We start from the raw sequence: 20,198 nt of genomic DNA, 5'->3' as shown, positions 1-20,198 counted from the left end.
CAGATGTATTCTTAACAAAATAGGGAGAAAATACTCGTGACAATGACAGTCCTCAATTCTGTAGCTGGCCACACCAGTCTCCTCTGGAAACACCCTCACAGACACATCCAAAAGTAATGCTTCAGCAGCTCTCTAGGTCTTCCTTAATCCAGTCAAGTTGACACCTAAAATTAACCATTATGAGCATTGTGGATTAGAAAACAGAACAGGTGGCCATGTTGTCAGGGGCCCATCCTAGCAACAAACATAGACAATTCCTTCTTCTGAGGAGGGCTCAGATCTGGACTCTCTAAAGGCTTCTCTGTTCTTGTATCCCTGAAGCCCAAATAGCTGGAAGTCTCTAGATCAGTGTTCAAAGACAAATGCATGAAATCTCTGGCACAGTTCCCTAAAGCACAGCGGATCTCCCACATCTACACAAACCATGAAGCAATAACAACTTGCAAGTGGATTACTGTTGAGAAGAATGCCTTTGAAGAGTGAAATGGATGTGATGAAAGAACATACCTCCCACAGCACAAGCAGAAAGGAGACAGGATGGAAATGAAATTTCATTCACTAGGTGGAGGGCCTGCTGACCCTTCTCTATAATAATAATGATTCTAATAATGATTCATAAAGCCACAACTCTGGCCAAAAAAAATTAAAAAGTTAAGTATGTGTGTGAGAAAAGAGAGGCTATAAAAACACAAAATTGGTTTAGGTTTTTATGCTGAGACAGCAATCCTGAATGAGTGATCTTTGTTGTTGATTCAGAAAAATTTAACCACAAACATGTCCCTTTGAGAACATTCTCAACATGAAAACCATAAAAGTATAGAAGTGGAAACTTCTATCTGTCTATCCATCCATCTATCTGACATCAACCTATATATCAATCTAGATATCTATATATCTATATATCCATCTATTTATCTGTCCATCCATCCACCTATCTATCATCTATCTACATATCTGTCTGCCTATCTATCATCCACCCATCTATCATCTATCTATATATCTGTCTATCATCCATGTAGCCATCTATTTATCCATCCATCCACCTATCCATCCATCCATCATCTATCTATATAGCTGTCTGCCTGTCTATCATCCATCGATCTATCATTTATCTACATATCTGCCTGTCTGTCTATCATCCATCCTTCCATCCATCCACCCATCTAACCAGTTTATGGTTTTATATATAGCTTCATTTAAACTGTGGGTGGCAAAGCAAACTGCACGTGGAAAGACAGCTCTTGTCATATGTGCTGAGGGTCATGTGTGGCTTGCAGGTGAACAGGGGAAAGGGGGCAAAGTGGTTGAAATATGAGAGTTTAAGAAGGGCTAAGCTTTAGAGAAATGTGTCAGATGAGACTACAAAATATGCTTGGACTGCAGTTCTTGGTGTGAATCCACAGAAGCCCCCACTACCAAACTCAGAGCTAACGAAATATGTTCACTGTGGCACTGGGGCATTCATTTTTGTCCTTGGCATCTCCTTCCCGTCACTGAGCGCACAAACGAAAAATCATCTCCCCTCCTCCCTTTCCGTATCATCCATCTTTTTCGTGCTTGGTCCAAGAAACATCCAAAGACAGGAAGAGAGCTCATTTATTGTTTTTAGCATTTGCTTGGTCCCATTTCACTAGTTCTACCTCCCAAAACGAGAACATGAGGTTATCAATTACATGTCAGAGGCAGAGAAAGCTGAAGCATGTTTTTCCATCAGAGACGTTGTAATATGATTTGAAATTTGAGAGTCTAGAGTTAACATATGGGATTTCAAAATTTCCGACATGTCTGACAAAAATTTTCTTAAAGGAATTACATCATAGTTATTGAATCTTCCCCCATGCGATGAAAGAAGAAAATAACAAAAATATTCCTTTTAACAAATTTGGGGAGTTAGCAGTAAAAAACAAAAAACATTACTTAAATAATATTTTCAAAGGACTAAGAAGAAAACTAGGAATTAAAGACTAAACTGATTCTAGATATTCTCATACAAGAGGACCTAGGATAATATTTGAAATAAAGTACACAACAGTATTATTAAAAAAAAAAAAGAAAGTTCACAAAGTTTTCTAACACTTCAAATGTGTGGTTTGTAGGTAGGAAATCAAAATGAGTTTGAGTTATCATTATTAGGTTCAGTGTTATTAAATGTGCTTCACATACTTATCTTTTACATTTGTATGGTAATGTCTCCAAAGCTAAGGATTTTATTAGGTAATTTATTTTTTTTTATTTCTAGCAAAGAAAAATGTCCTTAAATTTATGTAAGAGTCAAAGTTTGGATCTCAGAATAACTGGTCTCGGCCTTATTTTAAAAAGCAAAGAACATAAGTAACTAAGCAAGGAAATGACATCTGATTCATTATTGTAAATGTATATTTTATTGGCTATGTACTTAATCAGCCCCCACTCTGAATACTGGAATCTCGAAATAAATAAAGTTGACAGATGACTAATATCAACTGGCTCTCCATTCATCAGGTGTGAAATATTACACAAACATACAGCAAAGCCTCTCAGGCTCTGGAAAGAAACTGCAAAAACCCTAAGGACTCCCAGAAACTAAAACAGTCATAAAAATTTAGAAGTCTAAGTTTTAAGTTAAGAGAAGAGGAAACTGTGAAAACATGATTTATTATAATAAGTGGTAAATTTCTACTATGCTATAACATTCAGAGTTGATTTTAATAAAATAGAGATAGAAAGTAGGATCGATTAACACAAGTATTATACTAACCATTCTTTGTCAACTGATTATTATTGTAAAATTAGAAGGCTGTGACCCTAAATTATAAAATCAATCTAATTTTGGACACTTCATTACTCTTCCAACATTTTATATTGAAACATCATAAGAAGTAGTATAGATGGATCACCTCCTGATTGACTTCAAATATCATAATATTGTATTTGAAAACTGTATTGCAGGCTTGCTCCTAAAATAGAGAATTTCCATAGAACTTTCTATAGAACTCACTCCTAAAATGGAGGATTTAATATGAATTTTATACAGAAAAATTATTCTCATAAGCAAGCTATCTCACATGCAGTATAAACTAAGGAACTGCTGTACTTATTAAGTGATTGTCAGTAAGGCAGCTGAAGCACATACAGGAAAATATGGCAGGAAATTCATGGACCTTAGTTTAAAACTCTATAAAGAAAAAAAAAAAAAAAAAAACTTGCTGCCAGGCAGCAGATGTTTTTGCTTTCCTCTGGAATCTTGGGTAGGTTCACTGGATAAAATCTTTTAACAGGTATTAGGCTTCACCCTATTTGAGGATATAAACTCAACAGAACAAGGCTAAAGTTTGTGAAACCCCAGACAGGGTTAAAGATCTGAAACTGCCTTTGCAAAAACAGTGAGAAAATTACAACAGTGAAAGAGATGTGACCTAACCAACTACATCTTGCCTTTAACCTGCAGACTGCCCTTGTTCATTCCTGAACACAGACTGAGCTAACTATAGGAGGAATTTACGGTGTTAACATGGAAACAAAAATGGTAACAGCCTTTTCTGGAAACAAACCCCATTCTTGCCTGGGGACACATCACCTCTGTAGGACAACAAATTCGCCACAAGTTTAGAAAGTATGGCTCAGAAGTCCTGCAGTCAGAGGCCACAAGATTCTCAACCTCCCCAGTTGGTCCTAGGGATACCGTCACTATTGGAATGCCTAAGATTGGAGTTCAAGATGTTTTTTAGACCCTGTGATCTGATCTACCAACTGGTGCCATGAAGACCAGGAATCTGCCTCAACCAGTTCTGTAATCTCCCCCACGCACAGAAGACAGCAAGAAGAACCCACTTTGGGCCCCTATTATTTCATCTCCAATCTGACCAATCAACATTCCCCACTTCCTAACCCCCTACCTGCCTTAAAAAAACTCAGTCTCCAAATGCACAGAGAGAGTGATTTGAGTAATAAACCTCTGGTCTCCCATTTAACTGGCTCTGTGTGCATTCAATTCTTTCTCTATTTCTGTCTTGATAAACAAGCTCTACCTGGGCAAGGAGAATCCATTGGGGGGTTACAGATCATTTTTTATATTGGTGTCAGTTATTGGCTAAATCATATCAGAAAGTTGTTTTTTGCCTGTGTGACTGAAATCCAAAAACATATAATTTTTATCAGTATTGTATTAATATGGCATTGGAACTATTTTTTTCATCCATGTATTCAGCAGTTATTTACTAAACATCTACTAAGGCACGCTGTGCATTGTAGGGATACAGTAGTGTTAGAGGGGTTTGAACCACAGCGACTCCATCTTGAGTGCGGGCTAGGAAAATGAGGCTGGAACTTGCTGGGCTGCACTCCCAGAAAGTTAGGTGTTCCTATCCTCTAGATGTTTACGATTAAGGGAACAGATTGATAATGTTTAGGAAACAGACCCAGAATTGGGAGTGTCCTAACACCCTGATATCTTGAGAACAGAGGCATTCCTAATTTTGCTTTAAATATAATAATATCAATTCTTGTAAAATATAGCAATTAAGAAAATTAACCCTTTATCACAAACACTTGTAGCAGAGCACATCACCCCATGATCTTTTTTTATCCTATGTATAAACAAGTACTGTGCCTAGAGTGGACATGTTCCTCCTCTTAGCTTTGGGAACACCCTACTCTGTCTATGGAGTAGCTGTACTTTCACCACTTTACTTTCTTAATAAACTTTGTACTGTGGACTCCCCCTGAATTCCTTCTTGCACAAGATCCAGGAGCCCTGTCTTGGGGTCTGGCTCGGGACCCCTTTCCTGTAACAGTAGGATGCACTGCGTGGTCTTGCCTTCATAGAGCTTTGCAATGTGTTTGCAAAGTCAGATCTTATTCAAATAATCGATAATGGACAAATAATCACACAAGAAATAGTATGAAACTGCAAATGCAACAAGAGTGCCTGGAGCATGGAGTGGGCATTACTTAGCCAAAGAGAGGAAGGAAGCCTACTGGAAGGAGGAGTTGGCTGGGGAGATGGCTCTGAGGGGAAGACAGCCTGGGTAGTAGGACAGGTTTTAAGACAAGTTGCCTGATGGGGAAAAAGAAAGCCAGGGGGAGGCAGATGCGGGGAGGACCTGAGAGTAGGAAGAAAGGTAGGAGGCAGACAATGGAGATCCACCCAGGCCTGGTTCTGAAATTCCACCTTCCTTCCAATGGAAAGCCATCAAAGGATTCCAACAGGGCCAGTGGCAGCGTTAGACCTGGGTTTTGAGAAGGTGCCTCTAGCTGCTGGTGGTGAGAGGGAGACCTTGATGGATGCAGGCAGACTACCAGGAGGCCAGAGTGTTGCATACCTAAGACATGAAGATGACTCAGCCCAAGGTGTCCAAAATACAGATAGAGAGACAGGTACACGTGAAGAGACAGCTAAGAAACAAATGAAAGACAGCTCAGATTGTTTCCATTAAAGATCTTTGAGTCTAAAAATAATTTCCTCCACTAAAATCCGTCCATCTCTTTGTTGTGGTGGTCACTGGTAGTTGTAGTGGTGGTGGTGTGGATCCCATGGCTAGACAGTGTAGAAGACAGTGGAGAGAGAGGTGTATACACATATATGCATATATCACTTTTTTTTTTTTTTTACATCAGTACAGTAAGAAAGGACAAGAATACGTCACCCCACAATGTGCTTCTTTGGCATAAGAATTATTTTGAGTCATTGCAGACACAGGAGAAGCTCTTAAAACAGAGTAGAAGTTACTGTTTTCTAAGAGAGATTTACATCTGTAAAGGAAATCTCCATTTGTAAGGGTTTCTCCTTCATGGTACTGGAAGAGAAGGAAGGCTGAATCACTAAACACTCTCAAGGCTGGAGAAGGCACCAGCTGAAATCTGCACAGCCAACCTTACCCTGGTTTACCATACCTTTCCTGGTTACTTCTCCATAACTGTCCCTTCCCACACCTTTCTCTCTTTCACTTCTTTGAGATTTACTCAATATTCTTTGGATATTGCCCAGATACATAGGAGGCATCCATGTTAATAAACTTCTATTTGTTTTCTCTTGTTTATCTGCCTTTTGTTACAAGGGTCTGTCCTAGATAAGAACTCAGAAAGGGTAGAGGAAAAATTACTTTTTCCTTCGCTATGCAATAATTCAGCTAAAGAAATCACGGCTAAGATGCAGGAGAGGGTATCCACAGACCTTATCTAGTCTTTACATAAACAGCTTAATATCTTTCAGCTTCAGTGTTGCTTTCTGTTATAAAACAGAACAGGTAGAGAAAGTAATGGTTGTCATTGTTTTTAGTCACAGAAACTTCTATCCATAAGAAGGTCTAACAGAGATGAAAATCAGTGTTGTTCTTACAGAAGTGGGTGGAATTAAATCTCTGACAATTCCCACCCCAGGGCTGAAGAAGCTCCCAGGAGCAGCCTGAGGAACCCTGAAGGTTCCAACAGGAGCAGTTTGCCAAGCACTGCACATAAAGTCAAACATTGTAAGTGCTTTCACTAGAATGGATGTAAAGATAGCAAATTAAGTGTTTGACTGGAGTGTTTGTAAGATGTCTTCTTATAAATGCAATGTTTTCTTCCTTAGGCACTTCTACACACTATGTTTTAAAACATAGAACAAAGTTATTCTCAATTCTGAAGCCAGGGTGTGCTTGCCGAGAAAAAGCAAGACAGGCTTTGTTGCTCTCGCACTAATTCACAGGTCCACAGAGCCACAACACCTGTGTTAATCCTGATTCTGCAAACCGTGCAGAGACAAACACAGAATGGGAAGTGTGAAATCCACTACTATATCTATAAATCCTGAGACAACTCTAGAGATTGTACTCAGTAGTGATTATGTTGTCACGTGAACCCTGTCTTGGGTAAAAGAGTAGAAGTTGAGAAGTTTGGAGGGTGGTACAGGTATTACCAAAGACAAGTTCTAAATGCACTTCTTGACAAAAATCTCCCACGTGCTGAATACTACATAAAGAAGCAACATGGAAAAGAAACATTGCGACCTCCACACTTATTTTATAAATATAGTCATCTACTACATAATGATGTTTCGGGTAACGATGAATCATATATACAATGGTAGTCCTTTAAGATTATAATTCCATATTTTTTACAGTACCTTCTATGTTTAGACATGTTTAGATACACAAATAATTACCATTGTGTTACAACTGCCTGCAGTATTCAGTACGGTCACTTGCTGTCCAGGTTTTTAGTGTAGGAGCAATAGGCCATACCATACAGTCTGCGTGTATAGTAGGTTTGTGTGAGTATACTCTATTATGTTCACGCAGTGACTAAATCACCCATCAGTGCATTTCTCAGAACGTATCCCCGTCATCCAGCGATGCGTGACTGTATCACGTAACAAAGCAATAGGAATTTGAAAAACGCCTTTGCAAAAATTATAACAGTGAGAGAAATCTAACATAACTGGTTCCATCTTGCTTCTAATGTCACAAGCTAACTTCCCTTGCTCATTTCTGGGTAGGCCAAGTCAACTATGGGAGGATTTTAGTTTACAGTTTAACATTAAAGCAAGGATGACAACAGTCCCTTCCCAAAACTACCCCTCCTTGTTCGGGGACCAAAACCACCTTTGTAAAACTAATGAACGGCCCCAAGGTTAGACTTGTGGGAGGGACCTGCATTCTGCTAAGACCTATACATAGTTGCATGATAACTAGCCATTGCTTCCTAACCTGCTTACTGCTCAGGAGTCATGTAGCTGGTGGTCACAAGATGTGTAACTTCCCTGATTGCCCCTATAGATAACATCACTATTGTAAAACCTAAGACTGGTATGTAAAATATTTTTCAGATTTTGCATTCTGGTGGAACAAGTGACGTCACCCGGACCAGTGACCCCCATGCAGGAACTGACTCGGCACACAAAGACAGTTTTGATAACTCTGTGATTTCTTTGCTGATGGTGCCAATCAGCCTTTCCCATTCTCTAGCCTCTTGCCCGCCAAACTGTCCTTAAAAATCCCAGCCTCCACACGAGGTCAGGAGTTCGAGACCAGCCTGCAATATGGTGAAACCCCATCTCCACTAAAAATACAAAAATTAGCTGGGCGTGGTGGCACTTGCCTGTAGTCCCAGCTACTCAGGAGGCTGAGGCAGAAGAATCGCTTGAACCCGGGAGGTGGAGGTTGCAGTGAGCTGAGATCGTGCCACTGCACTTCCAGACTGGGCGACAGAGTGAGAATCTGTCTCAAAAAAAATAATAATAATATTTTCCTATTACTAAACCTTTTCCTTGGAGGAGAACAAATCAGGAAAACTACAGACAATATAAGTGTTTTCCCGACAATCCCCAAAGTCTTTATCCGTTTACGGGAAGGAGAGAGTTTAATACTCTGTATGTAAGAACCCTGAATTCTGAATTGTGAAGCACATTAAAATACCTCTATGAGGATGGCTTTATGCTAGTAAGATAGAATGGACACTGTTACTAGATATTTAGAACAAATATTTTAACCCCCACTGCAACACTCCCACTTTATCTTGGAACATTAAGAAAGGATAATGAATGCTGTATTCGTTTATCATGAATTAATCATGAACCCTTTCAGCTGCATATTTTTAATTAGCTACTGCATCTGTCATTTTTTTCAGAGCCCTTCTAGCTGGATCTAGGCAATGTCAATCTGTCCTGTAGACTAAAATGACCGAAAAAAAAAAAAAGGTACTTAAAGCATTTCCCTGCAAAATGTACAGTTTCCAGAGGGAAAAAAAAACAAAAAACCCTACTTAGCTGGTGCTAAAGACTTTGAAAGCGAGGTCAGAAATTCATGCCAGCCCGTGTATTATCAATGACTTTAGAAAATAAATTATTCTTGAAAATGCCAAAAAGTTTGTTTCTGAAACAGAAAAAGGAACGCACAATCCTTTTAAAGAACAAATTACAGAAATCACAATGGAAAATGAATCTGTTAAGCTGCTCAGTGTTAGGAATGAATATAAGCTGAGGCTTTAAGCCTCCACGGATGTTGCTTTCAGATGGAGAATCCTCTGTTATGGGGTTTAAATTTAATAGAAAGAAAAATCCTAAAAGGTCATTGTCCTTTTGTTCTCTTTAATTCTTATTCTGACTCATATCCCTCAAAGTAAAAGACCATTGACTATTCTAGGAAGAAAGAGAAGATTAAGTTAAAGCCTCTTGTTGCAGTGAGCAGGGTTTGTCGCCCTCAGCACGACATTTCGGATTTGTGAGGAACTGTGGGTGCACCGTGGGATGGTTAGCGGCACGCCTGGCCTCCACCCACTACATGCACCCCACTCCAAAGTTCTGACGACCAAAATGTCTCCAAACTTTACCAAATTCTCTCTGAAGGGCAAAGTCTACCCTGACACATAACTACTACCATCCATAACCCCTGAAGCTGCCTTCTGAAAATCATTAAATCACCCTGCAAGCCCACTTTCAGCTCCCATCTCCCTCGCTGGCAGGATCATCCAGGTCTTCACCACATTTTTCCCAAAACAGAGGTCATCTTTTACTTTTTATAAGCACCCTATGAAACTGCCATTCATCTATTTTTTTTTTTTTTGAGATGGAGTCTTGCTTTGTAGCCCAGGTTGGAGTGCAGTGGCACAATCTCAGCTCACTGCAACCTCTGCCCCCGGGGTTCAAGCGATTATCCTGCCTCAGCCTCCAGAGTAGCTGGGACTACAGGTGCATGGCACGACGCCGGGCTAATCTTTGTATTTTTAGTAGAAACGGGGTTTTACCATGTGGGCCAGGCTGGTCCCAAACTCCTGACCTCAGGCGATCCGCCCGCCTCGGCCTCACAAAGTGCTGCGATTACAGGCCTGAGCCACCGGGCCCAGCGGCTTTAAGTCACTTTTTACAAAGGAGGAAACCAAGGCATGAAGAGGTGAAACGTTCTCCTGGGAACACACTGCCAGCATGGGGTGGGATGGAGTCCCCAGCCCCAGGGTCTCTGACTTTGGGAGTCTTTTCACCTGATTTGAACCAAATATCTCCTCCAAAAGCATTTTCCTGCCCATTTCTTTGAGCCAGCTGCTATGGGGGACCATAAATGCTCTGAATGGCCAAATATTGTGCCCCCTGGTGTTCTGATAGCATAGTGCCATAGTGGTCCAGACATGTCTAAGAACAGGTGTAAAATAACAGGGATTCTTCCCTGCAGGGGCTTTTAAAACTATGTTTCCCTCATCCACCCTAAAGACTTTCACCATGCACACTCACCTCCCATCAGCGAAAAGAGCTCTTCCTGCAGGGAGGGACCATGCTCTGCCCCTCAGCCCTCGCTTCCACCAGGGGGAGGAGCTCTTCCTGCAGGGAGGGACCTGGGTATGCCCTCACCTCCACCAGGGGAAAGAGTTCCTCCTGCAGGGATGAACCTGGGTATGCCCTCAACCTTCAACTCCACCAGGGGAAAAAGCACTTCCTGCAGGGAGAGACCTGGTTATGCCCTCAGACCTCACCTCCACCAGGGCGAACAGCTCTTCCTGCAGGGAGGGACCTGGATATGCCCTCAACCTTCAACTCCACCAGGGAAAGGAGCTCTTCCTGCAGAGTGAGACCTGGGTATGCCCTCAGCCCTCACCTCCACCAGGTGGAGGAGCTCTTCCTGAGGGGAGGGACACCATTCTGTCCCTCAGGTATTGCTGCAGCTGATCAGCTGAGAACAGGTGTACTGTGAGCCTTCCCACTGTGCCATGTTTCTGTACCTTTGCTGATTCAACTAGAGTAGAGCCACCTCAAGGGTCCAGGGGATGCATTAAATCATTTGTAAGCCCCCACCCCTATATTCCTCTAGACTTGCCACATAATAGGCCACTTGCTTATGCTCATCAGATTATGCACGCTGCCCCCATTGGCCCAGCACAGTCTTTCTCTATAAAAATATATTTGCCCCACAGATGCTCCCCTTTGACCTTTTGATGGAAAGTTCTTTCTGAATGAAAGATAGCTTCAATAGCACCATGTGCATGTCATCGCTGCAATATCAGAATGTCCTGAATACCATTATCAAGATCACTGCATACCACTATTTGACTTAGACAACATGGCCCGGGTGAGTCAAACACTTGAGTTTCAGGGTGAAGATACAAACATATGCACCTCTCATACTTACGCTATGAACAGCTGAAGACGATCTTGCGCCATTGTCCTCAGGAAGATCTTAACTTACTGAGATGACTGTGTGCAGGTTCAGCAACTGAGGGGCTCTTAGTAGAGTCAAACCAAGGGCATCGGGCCCTTCCTGTGAATTCATTCAAAAGATGAATAATCACACGCTGGGTAATCATATCTTGACATACTTAAATGACATGAGCTCTTTTATTTCTTTCTTTCTTTATTTATTTATTATTATTTTTTTTGAGAGAAGGTCTCACTTTATCACCCAGACAGCAACATGATCATGGCTCACTGCAGCCTTGACCTCCCAGGCTCAAGTAAACCTCCCACCTCAGCCTCCCAAGTAGCTGGGACTACAGGTGTACCACCACAGCTGGCTAATTTTTGTAATTTTTGTAGAGATAGGTTCCCACTATGTTGTCCAGGCTGGTCTTAAACTCCTGGGCTAAACAGAGCCTCAGCCTGACCAAGTGTTGGGATTACAGGTGTGAGCCACTGTGCCCAGCCTCATGAGCTCTTTCTTTACTGCAGCAGGGGTTCCCAACCCCCAGGCCTCTTAGGAATCATACTGCACAGCAGGAAGTAAACAACAGGTGAGCCAAGCTTCATCTGTATTTACAGCCATTCTGATCACTCACATTACTGCCTGAGCGCCACCTCCTGTCAGATCAGCCATGGCATTAGATTCCGATAGGAGCACAAAACCTATTGTGAACTGCGCATGAGAGAGATCTAGGTTGCACACTCCTCATGAGAATCTAATGCCTGATGATCTGTCACTGTCTCCCATCACCTCCAGATGGGACCATCTAGTTGCAGGAGAACAAGCTCAGGGCTCCCACTGATTCCAGATTATGGTGAGTTGTATAATTACTTCATTATATATTACAGTGTAATAATAATAGAAATAAAGTACACAATAAATGTGACACACTTGAATCATCCCAAAACCATCCCCCTCCCTGTCCATGCAAAAACTATCTTCCACAAAAATGGTCCCCCGTGCCAAAAAGGTTGGGGACTGCTGGTCTAGAGGATTTCTCTCCCCACTTTTCTTCTTCCCCCTCTCTGCCTAACTCCTACCCATCCTCACGTCTTGGCTTACACCACTGCCACAAGGAAGCCCTCCTTCATTACCCTGTATGAAGCAGGCTCCCCCGCTGTTGACTATCATAGCACCTCTTTTCCCCCAGATAGCAATTATTACTACTTGTATAATAGATTCATTTATTTCCTGATTTATTCATATGACAGCTGTCCTTTCCACAGCTCTAAGGATCAAGAAGGCAGAGACCACATCTCATTTGTTCACCACAGCAAACACTCAACAGATATTTTCTGAATAGGGCTGGGTTTGCACAAACAATGGCCCACAAGAAAAATCTGTCCTGACACCTGTTTTCGTAGAATGTTTACATGTTTAAATGGTTGAAAAAAGGATATTATTTTGGGATATGTGAAAAGTACATAAGACTCAAATTTCAGTGTCTGTAATACAAAGTGTATCAGAACACAGCTGCCTCCACTCCCTTAATGCTTTTGTGCTACAATATCAGAGTTGAGTAGTTGTGACAAACACTATTTGTCCCTCAAAGCTGGAAATATTTATTTACTATCTAACCCTTTACAGAAACAGTTTTTTGACCTCTGATACAAAGTCCTAGAAATGAATAGAAAATGGGTCTCAAAAGAAAGCCAAGAAGATAGCTTTGAACCTATTGAAGACTTTTCTTTTAACTTGTTGACATTGAGACCAAAAATCTAGTATATGTCTTGAACTATTTACTAATGCATAAGTCTATTGTTTATGCTTTGAAATATGAAGCACAATCCCACTTGGTAAAAAAAAATATTCACAAGAGAATATCACATTAGAGAAAAATTACTATTCCATATAGATTTTTATAAATGTGGATTTTGCTTTATTGAAGTTAGGCTTCTAGCAACAATTTCTGAGGTTCAATCAGAGTCTCAGAAATGTTATTTTTTCCCCCCAGAGATGGCATTTGAAACTGTAATCAATCTTCCAGCATGGCTTTTCATGTTAGATTCTTGTTGAAATGGAATAGTGTGCCGTCAACATTGATCCTTAACCTCCCACTGCAGGAATGACAAAACCACTGGGCAGGGTCTCCCCTTCTGCTCATTCACCATGACATCATCAGGCAAGACTAAGATTGCATGGATGTGGGTTTGAACAATTGGGCGTCTCTCCTTGCGAGGTAAGAAAGGTCATTATTTTCCTTTTTTTTGTCCCCACCTTTTATTTACAGAAAATAGATTTTAAGGTATCAGCATGGAAGCTCTTTGACCCACACTTGATACTCAGTGCTTACCAACCCCCCAGTGAGAAATGAAGACAAAGAACATATCTGAAGGGATTAAGTCACAATGCCTATCACAGTGGTACTGCCACGAAGAGCCTATACTTACAGAATGAAACAGCACAATGGAAAATCTAAAGGCCCACGTTCCGAGGACATTTTTCAAATTAGTATGAGATGGGTTCTCACCCAGGAGTAATTTTACCCCACCAGGAACAGAAGGTGATATGTAGAAACAGGTTTGGTTGTTGCAATTTGGGGGACGCTAATGGTATCCAGTAGGCAGAGGGCAGGAATTCTGGTAAATATCTTACAATGCACAAGGCAGCCCCCAAGACAAAGAACTATCCAGCCCAGTGCCCGCCCTCAATCAACAAAGCATGGTCTTCTCTCAAGTGTCAATAGTGCCAAGGTTTAGGAATGCTGTGCTAGATCACTCATCCAATGCTCATTAAAGTGGGTGTGGCTACAAGCACAGGCAAATAGGTTTTAGGGGTGAAGGGAAATGGTACCCAGCTGACTCAAATAATCACACCTAGTAAGTATGGTGATTCCTCTGTTACTATCACAAGTTATATGAAAATAAGTCTTTTCTGATAAAATATATAATCCAAACTGTAGTCACAGAGCAAGAAGATTGGTTAAGCCTGTTTTATTATGAGGAACCTACATTCTGATTTGTGTGTTCAAAGATAATAAGTATGCATCTTTATCCCCTTGAGTCTCTGTTTATCTATAATCCTCATAACTGCCATTTGCGTGGCCATTTTTCTCATTTGCATGCCCCCTCCAAATGAAATTCCAGTTGTACAAGTCTGAAAATGACAATGATCTAAGAATGCCATTGGGGTTTGCCATCCGTTGTCCATAATTCTGAGACACAAAAAGCCCTGAAAACCAAATGATTTTTGTAATGCCCATTTTGTTGTACTGAGTATCAAAACCCAGACTGAACCAACTTGAGGCATCAGTCTTGTCTCAGCCTACCAGCTTCTGCTGTTTATTAGTATTGTGTTACTTTGTTGTGACTTCAGGTTTAATGGCGCGGGTTTAATTTTGACTGTGAAAATGTCAAAAAGAGTTAAAGGCATCCTAATGTTCAACAATGAGAAGAAGAAGAGAATGCATTTGTCCTTAGCCATAGCCCAGGCAGTGTAGTTATTAAAGAAGACTGACTGTAGTATATAAAGTGGAAACGTTAGTTGTTGAAATTTGACTGATTGGTTTGCCATAGGGTGAACCACATCCCAGTGTGTCCAGGACTGATGAGGTCCAGTTTTCAAACTGGGACAGTCTCAGGCAAGCTAGGATGAGTCACTTATCCTACTTTCTCGTGAAAGCTTCCAGAACATTCCATGTAGAAGTAAACACTGAAAGCCATTGTGAATATTCTAGAGATTGACTGAAGGAATTTACAAGGGTAAATGGTAATCCAGGGTGAAAAAGTGTATTTTGAAGAGGAAGACACAGAGTATGGTGTTGAGGAATTTGCACAGAGAACGTCCTTTGTGGGTGCTATGGTAGGAACTTAGATGTCAAGGGAAGACCCAAGTCTTCCTCCCCCAGCTGCTGCTGATAGTTTTGATGGCTGACACACTTAGCAAAGTCTGTCTCTGGAAACTGGCCTCGGTCAAAGAGAACTGCCTTTTCCAAGGGGACGGCATCTCCTTGCCTCAAGGTGGGAAACCTCTGAGGGACCTTCCTGGCTCCAGAGCTCCCTCTGAAATGAGCTGAGGTCTTTGTTGCAACAGCTGGGCTGCTCAACTCCTCCCTTGGCCTCAATTTCCTTTCCTCACTCCCCTGCAAGTGTTGACCCCAAGAATACACTCCCCACAAAAAATCTCCTGAGCACCTCAGAGTCTATTTCCCGTGACTTGACCTAAGATGATATCTGATTTTAAAGAAACAGTTTATTCCCGAAAATATTTATGATGCTGATCAAATAGCCTCATCTTGCTGATCAAGTAACAATAATAATGGAATTATGAACCACAGTGAAATAAAAGCCATGCAACAGGGGTCAGCTAAGTATGGCCATGGGCCAAACCCAGCTTACCACCTGTATTTGTAAATAAAGATTTATTGAAATACACCATGCCCATTCCTTTATACACCTACTTTTGAACTACAATTGCAGAGCTGACTGCATCCTCCACAAGGCTGAAAATATTTACTATGCAGTCCTATACAGAAAATGTTTGCAACCCCTGACCTAGATGATAAGGTTAGAATGTGTGATCTGCTCATTTTTGGCCTTGAGAATGAGTGGGTAAGACAGTTCATTCAACTAGCAAAAATGCTCTGAGAGAATGCCAGGTTCACATGGCAGACGGCAATGCGAGAAGTCTTTATAAGGGTCATTTTTCACATTGCCATTTCATCCTTGGAGAAGATGTTCCCTGATCATTCTTGTTCTCTGGCCATCAACACGTGGCCAACTCAGACTCAGTGAGACACCTATGACAGCCCTGATGCAACCTCTTCTCAAAAAACCGAAGCAACCAGAGGTCACAGATGTATGTTGCAAGTATGTGTGAAGGTATTTAACTTATTCTGAATTGACTCTCTCTCTGATGTTTTACTTAGAAATCGGAAGTGCCCAGGGTATTGATGGTCTGTCATCACACAATTTAATTTACCAGGGCATTACTATAAAAATGCACTATATTATACCACTTGTGGTCTTCCTGTATCCCACTGGGAGGAACAGTCATACATTTTTCTGCAAAAATATTAATGTGTTTGATTATTGAATGTTGCCCTCACCTGCTGAGAGTGTCTTGGGAGGTACGGTAAAGGCATATATTATCTTCCTAAAATATGCGTAACTGAATTCCAGAAAACACCTGGCTCTCAGGGCTTCAGATGAGATATTTGGGATGTGTATCAATATTCAGCATGTGTCACCCAAGACTGTGGAAATACCCTAAATTTAATCAAAGCGGATGTCAAAGTGTCACTATATACATGAAGAACATCTGGAATTATCAGACCAAATCCCTCACATCCCTGATTTACAGAAGCCCCTGTCTTGCAGGAGTAAATTTTTAATTGGCAATGCAAAATGATTTTTCAAAAATTCCAGGCAATTATTTCTTCATTTTGCATGGTGGAAACTCAGTCATGTTGCAGGGAGTCTGGGTTTATTTCAAGACCACAATGGAAATTGCTAGAATTTTTGGTAGTTAAGCCTAACTATAAAATGGCATTGATGCCTAAAATAGAACCAGATTTGAATTTATGATGAAGCTCATTCCCTAAATCAGCTAAACATAATAATGTTGACCCAATAAGGGAGAAGAATTTCAACTGCAGAATTTTCTTCTGTTGCTTCCTTGTGCATTGGGGATAGTTTCAAACTGGCCAATGAATTTGATTTGTGTTTTGCACAGTTACTCAAGCCACTTTTTGGCTTGTTCATGGTGAGAGAATTGCTAGTCTTCCATTTATGCTAAGGGTATTGCCATTTTTTTTTTTTTTTGAGATGGAGTTTCACTCTTGTTGCCCAGGCTGGAATGCAGTGGCATGATCTCAGTTCACTGCAACCTCCACCTCCTGGGTTCAAGTGACTCTCCTGCCTCAGCCTCCTGAATAGCTGGGATTACAGACGCCTGCCACCACATATGGCTAATTTTCGTATTTTTAGTAGAGATGAGGTTTCGCCATGTTGGCCAGGCTGACCTTGAACTCTTGACCTTAGGTGATCTACCCACCTCGGTCTCCCAAAGTGCTGGGATTAGGCAAGAGCCACCACGCCCGGCCGGTATTACAATTTTGAAAGAGCTAACTGGTGATTTGATATCTCAAAAAGAATGGAAGGCATTCGGAATCATTTGACTATTCTCATTCCTATGCTCTACATAATGGAAATGTCTTCTTTTGCAAGATTACATTGGTGATGCGATTAATATCCACTGTAACAAACTCTGTGTGCCTTAGGAAACAGTAAAAACCTTAGCTGTGGACCAGGCACAGTGAGGCTCAGATTCTAGTTCAGTGAGTCATTACTTGTGTGATCTTGGGCAAGTGATTTTGCCCTTTTGCATCTTAGTTTGGGGGGCATTTACATCCTGTCTCCCTAAATCCACTGTGTAATTCTCCCAATGGAAGCCACATCTTCTTATTTCCATTGTCCACGAGGTTGTGTCCAGCAGCAGACAGAGGGAGGTCTTACTAAACATTTGCTGGATTTATTGCTTAAATTGTACAATGAATTCTGAAGGTTTCTCCTGGGGAACTATGAATAGTCTTAGGGTTTAAGATTAACACCAAATTGGACATGAAGACCTGTGCAAAAGTACATCTTATAAATATCAACCTGGATGAAAACTGTAAATGTGAAAAAAAATCAAGCAAAATATAAAGCATTTATTTGACTGCTGGCACTCCTTGGCTTATAGATCTATCACCTGAATCTCTATCTCTGTGGAAATAGGGCATTTGTGCTGTGTGTCTTCACATCATGCCTCCGTGAGTGTCTTCTTTTTTGATAAGGACACCAGTCATATTGGATGGGGGCCCACCCTACTCCAGTATGACCTCATCTTAACTTGGCTAATTACATCCACCATAACCCTATTTCCAAAAAAGGTCACATTCTGAGGTCGTGGGAATCACATGATTTTGGGGGGACTATTCAGCTCATTGCAAGCAGAATTGATGGAGGAACTGATATAAGGTCCCTTCTGTAAGGTCCCATCTGTAAGAACTGATGGAGGTCTCCAGATTACCACCCCCCACGGAGTCTAGAGAGGTAGAAAGGGAAGGCAAGGCTGATTCGGAGCTCACTGTCTTTTGTCATATCTGAGAATTGTTATAAATTTCCTCATTTCTATCATTCCTCAAAGCAGCATCCATAAATCAAACCCAGGGACCTTATACAATCCATGCGCACTTACTGTTGTTCAAAGCACTTTCCTATCCAATATTCCACCAATCGCTCCAATAACAGGTTGTATTTATGAAAAGACACTATAGGCACAAGGACCAGAGTGGTGAAAGGTCAGTGGGAATGCTAGAGTCCATTTCTGCTCGTAGTTAGGTACCCGGCCCCAAAAGCTCTCCAGGAGGCCTTGATGCAAGTTACAGCCACCCCATGATAAGGAGTATCTGCCAGCTGAGGCCAGGGGAATAGAATTCGCTCAAGAGGAAGCCAGCACCCCGCACGTGAGGATACACTATCAGTACTGAGCCCACCCCTACAGCATGCACATGTGCAATAGCTTTACCTCTCTCCTCTTCAGCTAGACCCTAACTCTTTCTGGCAACCACTGTGGGATGAATTAGTAAGTGCCTGCTCTATGATTGATAGATAAAGCCAATATTACGGGATGCTTCAAAAACAGAATGAAGGTATGACAAAAATAATCATCATTGGTTGTTTTGAGGTTTTTTTGTTTGTTTGTTTGAGACAGGGGGACTCACTGTGTTGACCTAGCTGGAGTGCAGTGATGCAATCTCAGCACGCTGCCACCTTTGCCTACCAGGCTCAATCAATCCTCCCACCTTAGCCTCCCAAGTAGCTGGGACCACAGGTGTGTGCCACCGATTTGTATATTTTTTTGTTTGTTTGTTTCATCATATTGCCCAGGCTGGTCTCCAACTCCTGGGCTCAAGGGATCCACCCACCTTAGCCTCCCAAAGTGCTGGGATTGTAGGCATGAGCCACCACACCCAGCTTGATCATTGTTTTTTTGTTTTTTGTTTGTTTTTCAAAGGCATCCCTGCAATATCTACCCATAGAACAAATAAGCTTCATCTCAGCCTCAAACAGGAGACTCCTGAAACTGCTGCCAAGTTTTCAAGGCCAGAGCTAACTCAGTAAACAACCTGAAACCCACTGCCTCTAGGTGATGTTGGCATGACATGGGCTGTGATAGGTGTCTGGTGGGGATGCCCAGGTTCACAGGCCAAAGGCCCGTTCACTGTGAGACCTAGACCAGCACACTCCAGGAGTCCTTTGCAGAGTCACTTCCGATGCTCTGAGGGTGTTTCTCCTGACACCTTACAGTTACCTTCACAGAAGGCTCTAAAACAGTACCTGTTATTCTTCACCCTTCCTGTGTCTTGCCCTGCACTTCCTTTATTAACCCAGGTGTTCATAATGACAGCTTCGACAAAGTTTTGATTTGATGTCTCCAGGATCTGACAGTTAGCAGACTGGTATTTGTATTTTTAACATTTGAGGCTAAAAAACAATAGTTTCTTCTTTTCTTTTTAAATTTTAGATTAAGTGGGTACATGTGCAGGTTTGTTACACGAGTATATTGTGTAACACTGAGATTTGGGGTTCTAACAATTCCATTGAAAAATGACACTTCATTGAATTCATAAATGTGTGCAGAACTTTAAAAGTGTAAGTAGTTAAGGACTACTGTGTTTGTCACTTTACCATCGAATAGCATCCATATTCCCTGGTGAGCAGACATAGCGGCCCTGCCTACCAAAACAAGAAGGGTTCCCTTAATGGGCATTAAACATTGCCTTCTTTAAGACAGCAGGATTGAGTTACTGCATTTAGAAGCATGCCATCAAGGAGAGGCAGCTCTGAGTTTTCCATGCTGTGAACAGGTTGATAAGTGGTGTCTGACTTATGAGGACAGTTTGTCAACTTTTGAGTGTGGATTTTAAAAAAGTGATTTAGAGGCAAATTCGTAATTACTTGCTTTCAGCATAAAATTATTAATCTTGGGTAGCTGGGGGAATTTATGGAGCTTGTCAGCTCTCTCAGCTGATGACTTTTATGAATTACCTAATAGTTGATTTCCACTCCCCCACACTGCAGTAACATTCATTAA

General features: G+C 41.5%; 1 protein-coding gene across 5 annotated transcripts in view; it reads right to left on the bottom strand.

Annotated features, from left to right (window-relative positions):
- STS (steroid sulfatase) overlaps window positions 1-20,198 on the bottom strand; it is a 205,784-nt gene that overhangs the window by 152,281 nt on the left and 33,305 nt on the right. For 2 of the 5 annotated variants that reach the window (XM_063660535.1, XM_054471284.2), the window contains exon 2: window positions 11,073-11,201. The exons of 2 other annotated variants lie outside the window; for them this stretch is intronic. In XM_063660535.1, the coding sequence (XP_063516605.1) occupies window positions 11,073-11,104 (32 nt within the window). In that variant the 5' untranslated portion in view covers window positions 11,105-11,201. The remainder of the gene's footprint in view (window positions 1-11,072; window positions 11,202-20,198) is intronic. One more of the 5 variants, XM_063660536.1, reaches the window with a different exon arrangement.

This window comes from Pongo pygmaeus, chromosome X, assembly GCF_028885625.2.
Source record: "Pongo pygmaeus isolate AG05252 chromosome X, NHGRI_mPonPyg2-v2.0_pri, whole genome shotgun sequence".
Taxonomy (NCBI): domain Eukaryota; kingdom Metazoa; phylum Chordata; class Mammalia; order Primates; family Hominidae; genus Pongo; species Pongo pygmaeus.
The sequence above is the reverse complement of the archived record's forward strand: the minus strand, read 5'-3'. Positions and strand labels throughout refer to the sequence as shown.